Genomic DNA, 18686 nt, shown 5'->3' on the forward strand with positions numbered 1-18686 from the left:
TCTAGTAAAATTATTTTGTGCGCAACAGCATCCTTTCCAAAATTTAAAAATATCTCTGTGTAATTGAGAATATTATCAGCAGGCCAAATCAAATCTAAATCGTAAGGAGAGGTAAGGGAAAGCCTCTTCCATGAAAACCAATCCAGTCATCTTTAAAACATCAACACCTACTGACAAATGTCATCCAGTATGCGCCTCTCTCCCTCCCCTGATCTTGATCCTGAATCCTCCAAAGTTTAAAAATACTAAACTGAATGCAGTACTCCTTTAGCAGAAACATGGCAATAACCAACAAAATTTGCTTCACTGTTAATCTTTGCACTCACTTTTTCTCAGGCACACACATACCCTGGGCTCTTTCTGTAGGGCCATTGCAAAAATAAAATCCAGTATTCCTGTGAAGTAATAGGTTTAAAAGTAAGGGGCTTCAGTTGTTGAGTATTCTAGGACTTCTCTTCTTGTCCCAGTACAATGAACTACCAATTTACTTTTTATTAATGTGTCCCTTACATCATTAATTCATAGCCTCTTGGCATTGTCCCTTATTTTTTGTGAGAAGCAATAACTCGTGTTTATATGGTTAAGTTTCTCAGTTTGTATGCCCACGTGGACAAGAACCTTTTGACATGGTGCTTCATAAGTATCACATGGGCAACTAGAAACCACATATTTTGTGAGGACATAAATAGCGTGTTGACTAATTTATATCCCTCCAAGTTTAGGAGAGACGTCCTTTTATGTCAAGATTGATTCTGAGTTAGAATCCTATTCACCTCTGGTAGATTGATATTCATCCTTTAGAGATTTAAATTTAGCCCTCCACTATGTTCAAGTGGTAGGCTTACGAAGTGCAGTTCACGATGGAAGTGTCGAAAGAACAGCCGCAGTCACATGATTCCTCTCGTAATCACTGTTCCCGAGAAAGAATCTTTCCCTGCGATTTAGTCAGCTGTTGAAATTGTGTGCGCACATCCGGTGCTGCTTGCTACTGGATACTTTAGCATTCATTACCTTTTTGTGTGCTTCAAGCATCTGATCTCAATTTATTTTCCTTCTCAATATCTGGGTGTGAATTTTAGATGTGCTTTGGAACTGCCCCTTCTGGAATTGGTGGGGCATTAAATGCAGTGTACATATGAGACGGCCACACTGTTCAGCTCTCTAATTCACTGCACTCAGTATATCAATATAAATGATAGTTGATATATTTATCAGAGATCCAAGTAATAATAGCATTATGTGTGTTTTCTGTGTGGAGGACACTGTACTAAGCACAGGGAAAGAAAAATATAGTAAAGAATATATATATATATATATATATATTTATATGCATACAAATATATATATATTTATAATTAGTTTCTTTCTTAATGAATAATACATTATTGGGCACTGGTTATTTGGGCATATTCAAGTCACACCCTGAGAAAGTGGCACCTGAGAAGGAATTGAGCTGGTCCTATCCAGTAATTTTTAACTTTGCCCAGTGAAGAGCAGGCTTGATATCCGGGTTTTAAGTAGCACATCAAGCAAGAGGCTGCTAAGGTGTTAGGGAAGCCAATCCAATTTGTTGTAATAGAAGATTAATCATGGTATGTGTAGGTGTCAGTTTCCTTCTCGCCCCCCAATGTCGCTTTCGCACTGTCCCTCCTCCCCCTTCCCTTTCCTTCCCTTCCTTTGAAGCCCACATTATTCGCCTCTACCACCCCCTCCAGATTCTGGTAGCTGTCATCTACTGCCCTCTCGGCCCCACCTCCAACTTCTTTAACGACTTTGACCCCTTCCTCACCTTCCTTCTTTCCTTCTCCATGCCCACTCTGATCCTCGGAGACTTCAACATCCACATGGATATCCCTGATGACTCCTCTGCCGCCCACCTTCTATCTCTCCTCGACGCTGCCAACCTCTTGCTCCACCCCACCTCACCCACTCACCAACTTGGTCATACCCTCAACCTCATCATCTCCTGTCGCTGCACTGTGTCCACCCTCACCAACTCTGAAATCCCTCTCTCTGATCATAATCTTCTCACCTGCCTCCTCACTCACACTCCTTTCCCCGTAAATCCATATTACTCCCTCACAGAGATCTCCGCTCTCTTGACCCCATCCATCTTTCGGAGCGCCTCACACCCCACCTCGCCTCCCTCTCCTCTCTACCCAGTCTTGATGATCAGATTACTGCTCTCAACTCTACCCTTTCTACTCAGCTAGACTCACTCGCTCCCCTTTCCCTTCGCCGCTCTCGTACCACTAACCCACAGCCCTGGATCACTGCCACTGTCTGCCTCCTTCGCTCTTATGCTCGAGCTGCCGAACGCTGCTGGCGAAAGTCTAAACACCATGCCAACCTCATTCACTTCAAGTTTATCCTTTCCTGTCTTAACTCAGCCCTCTCCTCTGCCAGACAAAACTATTTCTCCTCCCTCATTGACACCCATGCCCATCATTCCCGTCAGCTCTTCCGTACATTCAACTCCCTTCTCAGATCCCCGGTTCCTCCCCCTCCTCCTTCACTCACCCACAACGATCTGGCCTCCTACTTCATCAACAAAATTAAATCCATCAGGTCCGACCTCCCCAAAGTCACTTCCCCCCCTTCTCCAACCCCCCGTCTCTCAACACTCTCTGCTACTCTCCCATCCTTCCCAGCAGTATCCTCAGAGGAGCTCTCCTGCCTCCTCTCAAGTGCTACTCCAGCCACCTGTGCTTCTGACCCCATTCCCTCTCATCTCATGAAATCTCTCGCTCCATCCCTTCTTCCCTCCTTAACTTCCATCTTCAACCAATCACTCTCCACTGGTTCCTTCCCCTCTGCCTTCAAACATGCCCATGTCTCTCCCATCCTAAAAAAACCCTCTCTTGACCCCACCTCACCTTCTAGTTATCACCCCATATCCCTCCTACCATTCCTTTCCAAACTCCTTGAACGAGTTGTCTACATGCGCTGCCTCAAATTCCTCAGCACCAACTCTCTCCTTGACCCCCTCCAGTCTGGCTTCCATCCCCTACATTCCACGGAAACTGCCCTCTCAAAGGTCACCAATGACCTCCTGGTTGCCAAATCCAACGGCTCATACTCCATCCTAATCCTCCTCGACCTCTCGGCTGCCTTCAACACTGTGGACCACCCCCTTCTCCTCAATACGCTATCTGACCTTGGCTTCACAGACTCCGTCCTCTCCTGGTTCTCCTCTTATCTCTCCAGTCGTTCATTCTCAGTCTCTTTTGCAGGCTCCTCCTCCCCCTCCCATCCACTTACTGTGGGGGTTCCCCAAGGCTCAGTGCTTGGTCCCCTTCTGTTCTTGATCTACACTCACTCCCTTGGTGACCTCATTCGCTCCCACGGCTTCAACTATGATCTCTACGCTGATGAAACCCAGATCTACATCTCTGCCCCTGCTCTCTCCCCCTCTCTCCAGGCTCGCATTTCCTCCTGCCTTCAGGACATCTCCATCCGGATGTCTGCCCACCACCTAAAACTCAACATGTCCAAGACGGAACTCCTTGTCTTCCCTCCCAAACCCTGCCCTCTCCCTGACTTTCCCATCTCTGTTGACGACACTACCATCCTTCCCGTCTCACAAGCCCGCAACCTTGGTGTCATCCTCGACTCCGCTCTCTCATTCACCCCTCACATCCAAGCCGTCACCAAAACCTGCCGGTCTCAGCTCCGCAACATTGCCAAAATCTGCCCTTTCCTCTCCATCCGTACCACTACCCTGCTCGTTCAAGCTCTCATCCTATCCCGTCTGGACTACTGCATCAGCCTTCTCTCTGATCTCCCATCCTCGTGTCTCTCCCCACTTCAATCCATACTTCATGCTGCTGCCCGGATTGTCTTTGTCCAGAAACGCTCTGGGCATGTTACTCCCCTCCTCAAAAGTCTCCAATGGCTACCAATCAATCTGTGCATCAGGCAGAAACTCCACACCCTGGGCTTCAAGGCTCTCCATCACCTCGCCCCCTCCTACCTCACCTCCTTTCTCTCCTTCTACAGCCCACCCCGCACCCTCCGCTCCTCCGCCGCTAATCTCCTCACCGTACCTCGTTCTCGCCTGCCCCGCCATCGACCCCCGGCCCATGTCATCCCCCAGGCCTGGAATGCCCTCCCTCTACCCATCTACCAATCTAGCTCTCTTCCTCCCTTCAAGGCCCTACTGAGAGCTCACCTCCTCCAGGAGGCCTTGTTCCAGACTGAGCCCCTTCCTTCCTCTCCCCCTCATCCCCCTCTCCATCCCCCCCATCTTACCTCCTTCCCTTCCCCACAGCACCTGTATATATGTATATATGTTTGTACATATTTGTTACTCTATTTATTTATTTATTCATTTTACTTGTACATATCTATTCTATTTATTTTATTTTGTTAGTATGTTTGGTTTTGTTGTCTTTCTCCCCCTTTTAGACTGTGAGCCCACTGTTGGGTAGGAACCGTCTCTATATGTTGCCAACTTGTACTTCCCAAGCGCTTAGTACAGTGCTCTGCACACAGTAAGCACTCAATAAATACAATTGATTGATTGATTGATGTGATCTCTATTAATGAAGGTCTCCCTCAACAGAAACTTTCTAATTTTCATAGTGTGGTTCTTTCCCAAAACCAGCATTCTTACACCCCATTAAAGACTTATGAGCAGATAACTTTGATAAGAGTTAGTGTTAGACTGATAAATGGGTTTTGCAAGAGTAATAGAGTAAGGATATAAGCAACAGGAACTGAACTCTGCAAGCAGAATATGTAGAGGGAGTGTGTTTATTTAAATTATATATCAGGACTCCCAAAACCAGCACTCTTACACCCCATTAAAGACTTATGAGCAGATAACTTTGATAAGAGTTAGTGTTAGACTGATAAATGGGTTTTGCAAGAGTAATAAAGTAAGGATATGAGCAACAAGAACTGAACTCTGCAAGCAGAATATGTATGGGAAGTCGGTTTAAATTATATATCAGGATTTGTGCTGAGTTTTGCTTGATGAATGCTCACTTGGTGCAGAGCACTGTACTAACAGCATACTGTGCAAGCACTTGTTTCAGAGCACTGTACTAAGTGCTTGGTAGATTACAGTAGATTTAGTAGACGATTCATTTTTATGAAGTTATAAAATGATAGAGAATAGGTATTTTTAAGGATATTACATCACTCTACCTAGGAAGAACTTTCCTATAGACTTTCTAGTTCTCCAGTACGTCTTATCTGATTAAACTGAAGGGATCAAATTGCTTCTACTTGCCTCACCACATCAGAACATTCATCAATCAGTGTGACCTAGTAAAAGAGCTTGGGCCTGGGAGTCAGATGATCTGGGCTCTAATCCTGGCTCTGCCACTTTCCTGCTATGTGATCTTGGGAAAGTTATTTAACTTCTCTGTGCCTCAGTTTCCTCATCTGTAAAATGGAGATTAAATGCCCGTTCCCCTCCTACCTGGACTGTGAGCCCCGTATGGGACAAAGACTATATCCAATGAGCCCGTTGTTGGGTAGAGACCGTCTCTATATGTTGCCGACTTGTACTTCCCAAGCGCTTAGTACAGTGCTCTGCACACAGTAAGCGCTCAATAAGTACGATTGAATGAATGAATGCATATGCCATATAGACCCCAGAACTTGATACAGTTCTTGTCACATAGTAAGCACTTAACAAATGCCATAATTATTATTAAGGACAAGGCAGCTAGATTCAGCTAAGATGTCCATCAGAGATCAGTCCTTTTTACGTGAAAGTTCAGAGAGAGCTTCACAGACATCATAATTTGTATCTCCTAGTGTGGTGACACATTTTAAAATGAAATCCAGATATTGATAGAAGAGTTTTAAGAAATACTTTCTAAGACCTTGCTTTTTTTTACTTTAAAGATACTTACAGATGGAAGAAAGCAGACGTTTTGTAATCTCTCTTCAGTGACCTACCTCCTTGAGTTAAATCAGAATTAATTCTAATTTGTCCATTACTTCTTTATCTTCTCCCTCAACCATCCCAAAGTGGTAGTAAAGTGAATCTCCCTTTCTCTGCCTCTGTAGGTCTCTTCTCTTGAGAGCAAGTCAATTCTTATAAATCAATGGTATTTATTGAGTGCTTACTGTGCGCAGAGCTCTGTACTAAACTCTTAGGAGACTACAACAAAGTTGGTAGACATGTTCCCTGCCTACAAAGAGCTTACCATCTAGAGGAAGAGACAGACATTAAAATAAATGAATAAATTATGGCTGTGGGGCTGACAGTGGGGTATTTTATGAAGAAAATAGCTAGAAACTATGACCACTAATAATTAACATCAGGAAAGCAGTGTGTATGCACAGATACGGTAGCAGCCTATGCTCTGGATATTCTCTGAGCAATGGGTTGTGGTTATCATGCTCAGGTGAAACAGTAAGGCTGGGCAAAGGCACCAAGCTCCAGCACATCTGCTTTTATACTGTAACTTCAGGGAATTTTGAAACCATTAAGTGGCCACTTGGCCTATAGCTGAAAGATATAAATCTGTCAGTTGGCATTAGCTTATCCTTTAGGCCTTCAAAGACAAATTTTGGCATTCCATGAGTTTTTCCACCTTCTCCTGAAATCTGTTCAATAGGTAGACTCAAGGCTGGCTTCTCCTGTGTATCTGGATTAATATTTTTGCTTTATATCCTCTGTGCTCAGGGACCCCAGAGTTCATGGCTCCTGAAATGTATGAAGAACACTATGATGAATCTGTTGATGTCTATGCCTTTGGAATGTGTATGTTGGAGATGGCTACCTCAGAATATCCTTACTCAGAATGTCAGAATGCTGCTCAAATTTACCGGAAGGTCACCTGCGTAAGTCTGTTCCACAGTCTTTCAGTGTCTGTGTCTGCCAATATCTGCATCTCTTCCATAAGCAACAGAAAGGGCAGCAATTCTTGTTAAAGGAGATCCCTACTCTTTCAACAAGAGCAATTGGCAGTGTTGGAGCAGTTTCCAGAGCATGGTAGATCTAAGAATATTAATATTCCATTTTGTTGCTGCAGATTTAGAGGGTTTCACCAATTTTTTTAATATTCTTTCTGTTTTAACATGAGGCAATGATATCAATTTAATCAATATATATAATTAATATAAGGTATGCAAATAAGAGCCTTGAGAGACTGTTTGGATGTTAGTGATTCAATTCCTTTTTGCTGCTTTAGCCTTCTCTAGTTTTTCCCAGTCATACAAAAAGAAGCTAAGTATAGGGGACAGTAAATTTTGAATTTTCAAAGGACAATTTTCAGATTTAAGCATTGTATTTTGGTTGGAAGGACAGTTGGGATATAGCTGTCCATTTTTAAAACTTTGCTTTGACTAGCTGTTCTCTGTGGAGGGATATTCAGAGTTCGTGAGCTGGACACGTAAACTTCATTTCCACTATCTTCCCTATTCCTGAACCTACACCCAGCTATCCAATCCCTGGGTTAGCAAACCTTGGTACAGATCACCCACTCTCAGATGTTTTTCTAATAGTCTGTCACTTTACTTGACTTTTGTCAGATGCCATCTGAAGAAATTTACAACTCACAAAGTGTTCTTTGGACACAAATGAAAAGGTCTGAACTTTGGATTCAGTTCATTTCATTTAATAGCTAAACACTAGGCTAATTTTTAGTAGTAGCAGTAGTAGTAATAGTGTTTATTAAGCGCTTATGATGTGCAAAACACTGTACTAAGTGCTGGGAAAGAAAAACATGGATGAGGTATAGACCGGGTCCCTGGCCGCTAAGGGGCTCACAGTCTAAGAATGAGGCTGAGGGTGTTGGGGACAGACAAAGAAAGGCAAACAAAATTACAAAAGACAAAGACGATGACAAACATGAAAGGAGTAGCCAGCAGGGATTTCAGGCTCCTCATAGCACAGACCAACTGTCACTGAAGTCACAACTGGGGTTAAGGCAATGACTTTCTCCAAGTTTAAACTTTGAGAAGGCCTCACTCTGCTGTTGGTCAAGCCTTTCCCCGGGGTGGAGCAGAAGCCAACGGGCGTCCCAGTGTCATCAGAGAGGCGGAATCCCTCCCGCACAATTGGATCTCGGAGGTCGAGTAAGAGTAGCAGTGGATGGCTCACGCAACTGCCCCTGGTCGTGTCCTTCCTGGGCTAGAGTCCGTCCCGGGCATATTTCATGTATGATTTTTCTAGATTTGGTATTTATGATGTTTTATCTTGCTCCAAAATTTTTGCTAACTTTCTCTTAACCAGTCTATTCATTTGAACATAATCACTTTTTCCACTGCTGTCCTAACAGCCTCTAAAGAAAGAAACGTTATAAAATATTCCAGTATGGTTCTGTTCAGTACTTAAATTTGGTGCTCTTTTGTTTCCTTGGCTGTGTCTTGAGTCTTTAAAAGTTGTGTCTTTGGACTTTTCAGTAAAAAAAGAGCCACAGGAGCCATAAGTCATCACTTGAAATAAGGAATTGAAGCCCTACAAAAATACCACAAAAAAGCCAGAGACTGACTTTGTATTTTGAACAGTCAGTACACACGGGTAAAGTTGCCACTCTGGACCTTAATTTTCAATCAGAGTTGTGAGTTCTGCACAATCACTTCTCCTTAACATGAAGGTGTTGTTCTTGCAAAACCTCACGTTAAGGAAAACCCACACTGAAGTACCCCTTCCGAATTATGCACATTTGTTTGCAGTAGGCTTCTTCAGTAACACAGCATGCCAAGCTCAAAACAGGTTTGTGTTGTGAAAAGAACATCCCCTAGTTCCCTAATGATGTTCCAGCCAAAGCATGTTTTGTGGCAGAACTGGGTGTGTTTTATTATGGGCACATCCATTTGAGAAATCTTAAAAATCATTTTATAGCTGTTTGCAATTCTGAAATGTCAAGTAGCAATTTGGACCCTTAACTCGGATTGCAAAAATAAGACCGATATTTGTCTAGCTAGTTTACAGTATAATTTAAATAAATAATTTTCATTGCCCTTCTCCTACTAATTATAATACCATGGCCAGTTATATCTGGTCCAGACTTGGTGTAGTACTTTACCACCCTTTTAGAATTTGGCTTTGTGTAGGGAAAATCCACATTTCTTTTGCACTTTGCTCTTTCTAAAAGCTCTATTTGCTTGGTGAAATGCTTGAAATTGTTTTAGTGATGCTGTAGCAAATGCCAACATTTGGAATGTTATATTCCTGTATAATCAATTCCTTATTGTGCCGTGCTTGATTATATTAAAAGTGTTTCTTAAATCCTGTTCCTAAAACATATTTCCAAAGGATTTCACAAGTCAGCCATGTCTAGCACTGAGAAATTATAAATGTGCCTTTTTAGACAGACTTTCCATTTACTTCTTGCAGTACAGTTCAGGACAATCAGGGAGAAGACTTTCCAGATTTGAGTTCCTTCATGAAAAGATGGTGCAGGAAAACTAAAATAAGTGCATCTGATTTCTAATGTGCTTTGAAGGTTAAGCAGAGGGATCTGGATCTTTTTTTCTGTTATCTTTCGATTTTTAAACAAAAGTCTCTGTGGTTGAATGTAGCTCTTATTTTGAAGCATATTTCAAGTGCATTGCTTTTGAGTCATACATTCAGGGCAAAGGGGTGTGCAGAATTAAAAGTCAGCAGCCACTATATTTAACCCTAAGATCAACATAGCAGCTCTGATTCCAGAGGCATGACAGATACTGGATTATCATGAGCCACTCGCTACACTGTGTCAAACACTGTTGAACTGATCCATAGAATCAAGTAAAGGACTTGCATTTGTGGTTGTAATCCAGCATTATCAGAATCAACACCTCACATCTCTTTGTTTTTTAAAGCAGTATCTATGGTCTTAGGCATAGTTTCCACCTTTAACCCTTATCCTCCCCTTTAGCTCAGTCTTGACGATAGCCATTTCTTACCTGAGCTGGCAGTAAGCTGACGTTGATGCCGTAAAGTAGGCTTTTTGTTTTCCGCAGCATCATGTACGTATAATGGGCAAAACAATAACTAATGCTTATCTTCAAGGCTGCAAACCAGTAAATTTATAACTACATCTTTGAACTTCACTATAACCTTGGTGGCATGCCTGGCATTTTCAGCTTTCTCTTGCCACTAGAGGGGGAGCTAGTGAACCTGATACCAGTAAAGGCTGATCAGCTCCCCAGTATTTCTTTAGTCTAGCTCAGAGGGAGGGTGGAAAACCAAATCCACTTCTCTGTTCTGGACCATCTCTTGGCCATCGGGTTCACCGTACAATTTATTTTTCATTTCACTCTTGTCATTTAAATAGTTCGACAAAAATGCATCCCTCCTGAAATAGCAGACAATCTCTTCAGACTGAAGCTCACGCCGCCCTCTCCCTATCATTATTCCTTTGCTGTCTGGGAAATGTCAGATTGAGCTCGTAGCCTTCCCTCAGTGGATTCTGTAAACAATCTAAACAGTTGAGAGGCATCATAGTCTAGCAGTGTGGGGGAATTTGTTTGAGCTTTTCCTGAGGACTCCCTTCTCTGTAGGGGGAGGTGGGGGGGTGGTTTCCTTCTGAGTGATTTGCAAGCGTAAGAGCATTCTGTCATCTAAATAGTCTGTCTTGCAGTGAGACAAATCAAAATCATCTCTAAAGGATTCTGAAAGGTACTTGGTGAGCATCTGACATTAAACAGCTAGGACCCAGGGCCAATTTTGCACTTACCATAGGTATCAGAAGAAGTCTACAGGACTCCTCCCTATAGTAAAGTCAATACATTGCAAAGTCTGGGAAACAAATGTGTTACAATGGCTCAAGTAAGTGGTCTGCTACATTTTTCAATCTAGTGGAGTTTTCCCGGTGGTCTTTTTAGGTCATGCCAACCTATAGAGGATTACTGTGGGAAGTCGTTAATGTTTTAGGCATTCAATAGCTTATGAACATTAACCTTTGCATTTAACTTTAGATTGAGGGAGTTGATCAATTGATAGTTTTTGATTGCATACTGTGTAGAGCCCTGTATTAAGCACTTGGGAGAGTATAATAAAGTAGACACTATCCTTGCCCTCAAGGAGCTCACAGTCTGGTTGGTGAACAGCCATTAAAATAAATTACAGGCAATTACAGGCAGGGTAGGGAACCAGGTAACAGGACATGTACATAAGTGCATGTCGAGAAGCAGTTTGGCCTAGAGGAAAGAACATGGGCCCGGGAGTCAGAAGGACCTAGGTTCTAATCCTGGATCTGCCACTTCATCATCATCATCAATCGTATTTGTTGAGCGCTTACTGTGTGCAGAGCACTGTACTAAGCGCTTAGGAAGTACAAATTGGCAACATATAGAGACAGTCCCTACCCAACAGTGGGCTCACAGTCTAAAAGGGGGAGACAAAACCAAACATACTAACAAAATAAAATAAATAGAATAGATATGTACAAGTAAAATAAATAAATAAATAAATAGAGTAATAAATATGTGCAAACATATATACGTATATACAGGTGCTGTGGGTAAGGGAAGGAGGTAAGATGGGGGGGATGGAGAGGAGGACGAGGGGGAGAGGAAGGAGGGGGCTCAGTCTGGGAAGGCCTCCTGGAGGAGGTGAGCTCTCAGTAGGGCCTTGAAGGGAGGAAGAGAGCTAGCTTGGCGGATGGGCAGAGGGAGGGCATTCCAGGCCCGGGGGATGACGTGGGCCGGGGGTCGATGGCAGGACAGGCGAGAACGAGGTACGGTGAGGAGATTAGCGGCAGAGGAGCGGAGGGTGCGGGGTGGGCTGTAGAAGGAGAGAAGGGAGGTGAGGTAGGAGGGGGTGAGGTGATGGACAGCCTTGAAGCCCAGGGTGTGGAGTTTCTGCCTGATGCGCAGATTGATTGGTAGCCACTGGAGATTTTTGAGGAGGGGAGTAATATGCCCAGAGCATTTCTGGACAAAGATAATCCGGGCAGCAGCATGAAGTATGGGTTGAAGTGGGGAGAGACACGAGGATGGGAGATCAGAGAGAAGGCTGATGCAGTAGTCCAGACGGGATAGGATGAGAGCTTGAATGAGCAGGATTAAGCAGCTCCATGTTGAATGTAGTTCAACTTCTTCTTCTCGGGAGTGGTAGGATTGATAGGCCTCCCAGACAACTTCATAAACCAACCAAATGCCTCTTATGCAAATAGCACCAGCGTCGCTGACTCCTATGGGAGCAAGACTAATGACTTTACCTCCTCAGGATCAACCTCATGGGGGTAGTTGCTCCTTTTGTCCCCCACAGAGTTAGCACCATGCTTTTTTTTTAATGGTATTTAAGTGCTTATTATGTGCCAGTCACTTCACTCAGTGCTGGGGTAAATACAAGCTAATCAAGCTAAACACAGTCCATGCCCCTCATGGAGCTCACAATCTTAATCCCCAATTTACAGATGAGGAAGTGCGGCCCAGAGAATTTAAGCGACCTGCCCAATGTCACACAGCAGACAGGTGGCAGGGCCAGAATTAGAACCGAGGTCCTTCTGACTCCCAGGCCTGTGCTCTCTCCACTCTATCACACTGCTTCTCAATGCTTCCCACGTGTGTAAAATACTGTAGTTTTCTGTCATGAAATAGGCTGTTAAAGTTATTCTTCTTAAGCCAATTTAGCAGTGAGACACATCATGGATAATCTCTTTTTAATTGTTTTGCTATTGAATATCCACTTTGCTTCCTTCAGTAATATAACACTTTCAGTATAAGCTTCTTGAGAGCAAGGACCGCATCTTCTACTTTCATTGTGTGCTCCCAGGTCCCTTTTACAACAGTTGGCACGCAGCAGGGTTAATAAATACCAGTGATTAACTGACAGAATTGAAGTCACAAAACAGAATTGAGCCCATGGTAGAAGGTCAGGTAACTTTAACGAACTTTTCCTGTATTTGGCATCTTTAAAAGTGTGTTTGTGTTTTGAGCCAAACTGAGCATGTTTCTTAATAACACATTTCCAGATGAGTGGAAATCTAAGGGTCTTCCAGAGGTGTAAAAATGAGCATTTAAGTGTAATAAAAAATTGAACCCTCCCAAATTGATAACTAATAGTAAAATTATGTAGCAAATTCAAATGCAAGTTATGTTGAAGCTTAAAAAGGTGATTACAGTAGGGAAACATTTTTGAGAATTTAGGAAATATTTTCTTGTGACTATTTAGCTGCCATGAAGTTAAAGGAAAAAAAGGCTTCTGACTCCTGGTAGTAAAAAGCTGGGAGAATTGCACAATGACATGTAGAAAATCATCAGTTTATTTCAATATTACAGTAAATCCAAGAAAACAATTTTTAATGTATAATTCTTTACCAAATACTTCTTGTATGAGTTTGGAGAAGGTGGTAGAGGACTGGGAGTTGTAACTTCATCCTAAAAGAGGAAATTCCCTGGATTAGAAATTGATATTTATTCCAGTTATGGTTGTTTTTTTTCCTATATCTAAAATTGTTTTTCCCTATGTAGGGTATCAAGCCAGCAAGTTTTGAAAAAGTTCATGATCCTGAAATTAAGGAGATCATTGGAGAATGCATCTGCAAAAATAAAGAAGAAAGGTTTGTTGAGACTAAAAATGATATTATGCTTTATATGTAATTTCTAAAACGGAATTGGCTTCCAGCAAATAAATGTGTTGTCAAAGGGACCACACTTGTCTGACAGATTATGGTAATCTCTGAAATTGGTGGTAGGGATGCATTAGACTTTTCGTAAGTGTGTGGGAGCCAATGTGGCATTGGAAAACAAGTCAAATGGCAGTAGAGATAGGGTAACTGGAGCATTCAGCGATATTTAATAGGCATGCAGCAATCTCGTCATGCAATTGTGCTTGCCAACTAAATTCAACCAACTATAAAATATGCAAGTGGCATAAATACTTCATGGTATCCTCATAGTTATGGGCCTCACTTTAATAAATACATGTTCTTAAAGGCTTCGAAGTGCTTTTTTCTCCCAAAAATGTGTGTGCGTGCACGTGTGTGTGTGTGTGTGTGTGTGTGTGTGTGTGTGTGTGTGTTTGGGGGTGGGGGGGTGTTCTCCTAATTTTTATTTTTATGTGGAACCATATCTCAGTAGTTGGGAGTAGACAGGGAATGCATTACTGATTTGCAAGACTTTCACCTGTGCTTCTGGTAGCCAGGTAGACCACTTTTCTCAAGAGACTGGGGTTAGAGTTTCACGGACCACTTAATAGTCACTCTGCATAGACGTGTTATAATCCAGGGTATATGCCTGCATATACCATTGTAAGTGGTTACAAGTGAATGATGCTTCAATTGTATTGTCTTATTGTGAAAATTCCTCTCCAATATGGTCATTCATTCAGTCATCCCAATTCAATGAAACAAAGGCACTGCCCTCTTTGAACATTGGGAGTGTTGGCTGTAATTTTGTCTCCATAAATTGCTGTATGATTCTTGAATGTTTTCTGTTTTCCCTCCCCAGATATGAAATTAAAGACTTATTAAGCCATGCCTTTTTTGCTGAAGACACTGGGGTAAGAGTGGAACTTGCAGAAGAAGACCATGGTAGGAAATCTTCTATTGCCTTAAGGCTCTGGGTTGAAGATCCTAAGAAACTGAAAGGAAAACCCAAAGATAATGGAGCCATTGAGTTTACTTTTGATCTGGAGAAGGAAACTCCTGATGATGTTGCACAAGAAATGGTAAAATGAACTTTCCTGACCCAAAAAAATTTGTATATAAGTAGTAAGTAAAGGAAGTCTTAAAGAACAGAGTAAAATAATGGGTAGAATAAAGATTAAACGTAAAAGCTTCAGGGCATCATTGAATAGGATGAATGGATTTTACTTCCCCTTCTTCCCCCCACATTTGAAAATAGAAAGTAGCCAAAGTTCAGTGAATGTTGTCTTATGTAATTGTCATATTTAATTGCCGTAGTCAGGTTTTCTGCCATTCAACTATTAACAGCCATATAACAATGCTCTATGTGTTTTTGTAGTAGGAGTTGATTGACAATTTTCCTAAATCGTATAAGGGGTCTTCTTCATATTTTCTAAGAAGGTTTTAATTTATTATTTGGTCTAATTCCAGTTGCCTCTGCTTAAATCAGTGTTTGTGAGTGCCATCCCTATAAGCCTTATTGTTTGGAAGGTGTATATACTCTGACTTGAACTTCTGATCTTGCCCCTGCTACAAGAAAAGTTTCTTGAGATTTTTTTTAACTGTAATCACCTCCCTTTCTTGAGGAAAGGGAGCTTATCTACAACTCTCTACTTTTTGTTCGTTTCACATTTGATCAAATATCTCTATAAGGGTAAAGGTAGCACACTGTTAGACTAGTCAATTTGACATATGCAGAGGGAAACAGCAAGCACTTCATAAGTGGTTGTGTTTGGAGGCCTGCCAGAGGAGAAAAGGGCTGTATAAATGACAAGGGTACAGTCAATGAAACCCATATCTATAAGTAATTATATTAAAAAAGATGGAAGGGTTGTGATTAAAATCAAACTAGTCAAAAGCTAAGTTTATTCTAACCTCATTTTAAGGGGCTTCAACAGAACTCAGTCTCTGTGATCCCAGGAGAGCATGGGTAAAAGTACCTTGTTCAAACTTGCTGTAAAATTAACTTGTCTTTTCATTCTTTGGGAGGTTTTCATCTAGCCCCTATTCCTTTATTGGAAAGTGTTTTGATGTAAATAGTTAAAATGGAATCTGTCTCTAATTTGGTGTGTATCAAAGAGAAGTCATTTTTCATCCTCAGAGTTTGGGACCCAAATCTAAGGCCCAGAACCCTGGAAACCTAGGTGTTAACTGAATGTGTTTTAGTACTCAATGCTGTTGGTGAGTGGATCATAGTCAAACAGCTATGTGTACTGTGAAAATTCATGCCCATCTGTAGATTTTAAAATGTCAGTGACTGATCTGATCTTTGACAGTGACTGAACTGACCTTTAACAATTTTTTTTATTTTTCATATTAAGCTTAGGTTCCAGGATCAATCCATGGCCCATCAAACTGATTTTAAACAAAGCCAGATATTTGGTTTCTTCTAAAACAATATCTAGCTGTAGATATTTAGTTGGCCTTTGCTTTTTCATTTTATTTCAAATTCAGTTTATTTTCAAAACCACTTTTTTATTCCTGGGTTCATGTGCTATTGGGGTGCAAAGACACTTTTCGCCTGAAGTGTTTCCCATCTATGATTTGGTACTCTGTTTCATTTTGGCTTTGTCAGCATGTTTTTTATGGGACAAGATGGCCTTCAAAATCCTGCTGGCAATTTTCTTTTATTTTCTGTAGCTTATGTTACAGATGGAAGATTGGCCTCTCACCATGATGTTGCTCTAGTGTGGGATGAAAGCCAGTCTATAGTTGGCAGGCTATGTGTTATAAATCTCAAGAGTCAGGCAGCCCTCTGCTGCTCACGTTTTTCATCTGGTTCTGTGGGAGTAGCAGCTTTTTCTGGCCACAAAAATGGCCACTTCATTTTCTTCCGCAAGCCCAGTGTGGTTTGGGCCCCCCTAACACAGCCAAAAAGGAGGAACCCGAATTGAGGTAGACTTTCACTAAAACCTAGACTAACAGGTTTGGGGAGCATGACTCCTGAATAGGGGGCCCATTAACATTCCAATGGGGAATTTCGGCCCCTGTTGCCAGAACCCCAGCCTCAGAAGTGATGTCAGGCCATGGTTCACCTCTTAATGCCTCTCCATTTGTTTATCATCTGCTATTCACCTTCCTTAAGCACAGCTTATAGTTGATTGAACCCCTGCTGGTAACCCTGTGTACTACCTGACTCAAAACACCCAAGTGAATTCTTATGACTCAGTCCAGTTTCATTTTTGTGTCGGCGGGAGGTGGGGCAAATAGGGAAGAGACTCTGTTCAGACAGACAAACAATACTGAATGAAAGCTGGATACCGGTGGCCAATGCAAACCACATTTTACACAGAGGAAAAGCTTCAAAAGTACAGGGTAATTCTTTAGAAGATCTTTATAAGGGCCCTCTTGAAATGATTGCTAATCACCTTGGGAAATAAGAAGCCTTTGTGTTTTGTCCCTGCTCTGTGAAGTTACCACAGATTGAAATGAATGAGTGAACAAGTCCAGGCAAAATCAAATTTGACTTTCTCTCCTGCTATTTGATTGCTAGGTGATGTCAGGCATTGGATGATGAGTAATTTTTTTGCCAAACTCCTTTCATGCTTGCACATCTTAAAGAGCAACTCCATTTGAGAAAGGCCAGGATATGATCTGTCAATCAGTCATATTTATTGAGCACTTACTGTGCACAGAGCACTGTACTAAGCACTTGAGAGAGTACAATAATAACAGATTTGATAGATATGGTCTCTGCCCACAGGGAGCTTATAGTCTAGAGGAGGAGCTTAGGGTCTAGAGGATCTTTCTTAAGGATAATTGCTTCCTGTGGACACTGTGCTGTGGTGACTGGTTAAGCATATGGAATTAATTGCCAGAATAGGTTCAGGAGGTGCTTGAATAAATTCACGGATTATTTGTCTAAAATGGATTACCAGAGAGAAAGTTAGGGATACAGAATACAATAGTTACAGATTTTAGCTGGCACGTCCTTATCCTTTGGGATAGATGTCAAGGATGGCAACTTGTCACATTGTTCCTCCAAGCATCCTGTTGCCATGGTTGAAGCCAGAATTGGGATAGGTAAACCATTGGTGTGACCCAATACCAATGTTGCTTATGTTCTTATGTTGTGGGAAAATAATGTAAATTTTTACCTGTCCCTGGAAGGAACCTCAAGAGGTTCTCTGGTCTAGGCTCCTGTCTCTCTAGGCATGTGGAACTCTAAATCATACAGAAAAGGGTGCATCCTATTTTTATCCAAAAGATTGAAAATTATGTGGTGAGCTATCTCCATTCATTTAATGAGGTACAAGGGTATAGGTTCTAGGGTACTATTTGTGGGGGTTTATCACCATTGCAAGTAATTGGATAACCATCTAAGTCACTTCCTTGCAGGTTGAATCTGGGTTTTTTCATGAAAGTGATGTCAAGATAGTGGCAAAATCAATACGGGACAGAGTGGCATTAATCCAATGGAGAAGAGAGAGAATTCGGCCTCTCACGCAATTGGAGACACGCCAGAACTCTGAATCCTCTGATAAATCTAAGGTGCCACAAGCCCAGCTACAAGTTCAAGTTACGTACACATCCCATGCTGGCCAGCCCACTCAATCAGAACCCGAGGAAGCAGAAGTTGACCAGAAGCTATTGCAGCAGAATCTGCCTGCGAGTGTCACATCTGTTGCATGTAAGTTTGGTGTAATAGTAATAAATAATTATGGTACTTGTTAAGCACTTACTATGTGCCAAGCACTGTTCTAAGCACTGGGGTAGATACAAGTTAGTCAAGTTGAACACAGTCCCTGTCCCACATGGGGCTTACACTCTTAATCCCTGTTTTACAGATGAAGTAACTGAGGCCCAGAGAAGTTAAGCGACTTGCCCAAAGTCACACAGCAGACATGTGGCAGAGCCGGGATTAGAACCCAGGCCTGTGCTCTATCCACTGGGCCATGCTGCTTCTCTCCAGTGAAGGAGCTAACCTTGTCTTATCTTTGGTTTTTGAAGTGAGGCTTGAGCATTTCTTCATGAAAACCTAGTGCTAATATCATCAATATTTCCAATATCTCCTTCTCCATTCATTATAAAGATGCATTTTCAACAGTCTGGAATGGCAGCTTATAGTATTTTGGGACTAGTGTTATCAAATATACAGCAGGTCTTTATTTTGAAGGACAGTGGGAGACTATTTTTTTTTTTTAGATACTGTAGTTGAAAGAG

The 18686-nt window shown here is 42.0% G+C and overlaps 1 protein-coding gene across 8 annotated transcripts in view; it reads left to right on the plus strand.

Annotated features, from left to right (window-relative positions):
• WNK2 (WNK lysine deficient protein kinase 2) overlaps nucleotides 1–18686 on the plus strand; it is a 148167-nt gene that overhangs the window by 61873 nt on the left and 67608 nt on the right. For all 8 annotated transcript variants that reach the window (XM_038772055.1, XM_038772047.1, XM_038772050.1 and 5 more), the window contains 4 exons: nucleotides 6647–6804; nucleotides 13369–13457; nucleotides 14347–14566; nucleotides 17862–18153. In XM_038772055.1, coding sequence (XP_038627983.1) covers nucleotides 6647–6804; nucleotides 13369–13457; nucleotides 14347–14566; nucleotides 17862–18153 — 759 coding nt within the window. The remainder of the gene's footprint in view (nucleotides 1–6646; nucleotides 6805–13368; nucleotides 13458–14346; nucleotides 14567–17861; nucleotides 18154–18686) is intronic.

This window comes from Tachyglossus aculeatus, chromosome X1 (genome assembly GCF_015852505.1).
Source record: "Tachyglossus aculeatus isolate mTacAcu1 chromosome X1, mTacAcu1.pri, whole genome shotgun sequence".
Taxonomy (NCBI): domain Eukaryota; kingdom Metazoa; phylum Chordata; class Mammalia; order Monotremata; family Tachyglossidae; genus Tachyglossus; species Tachyglossus aculeatus.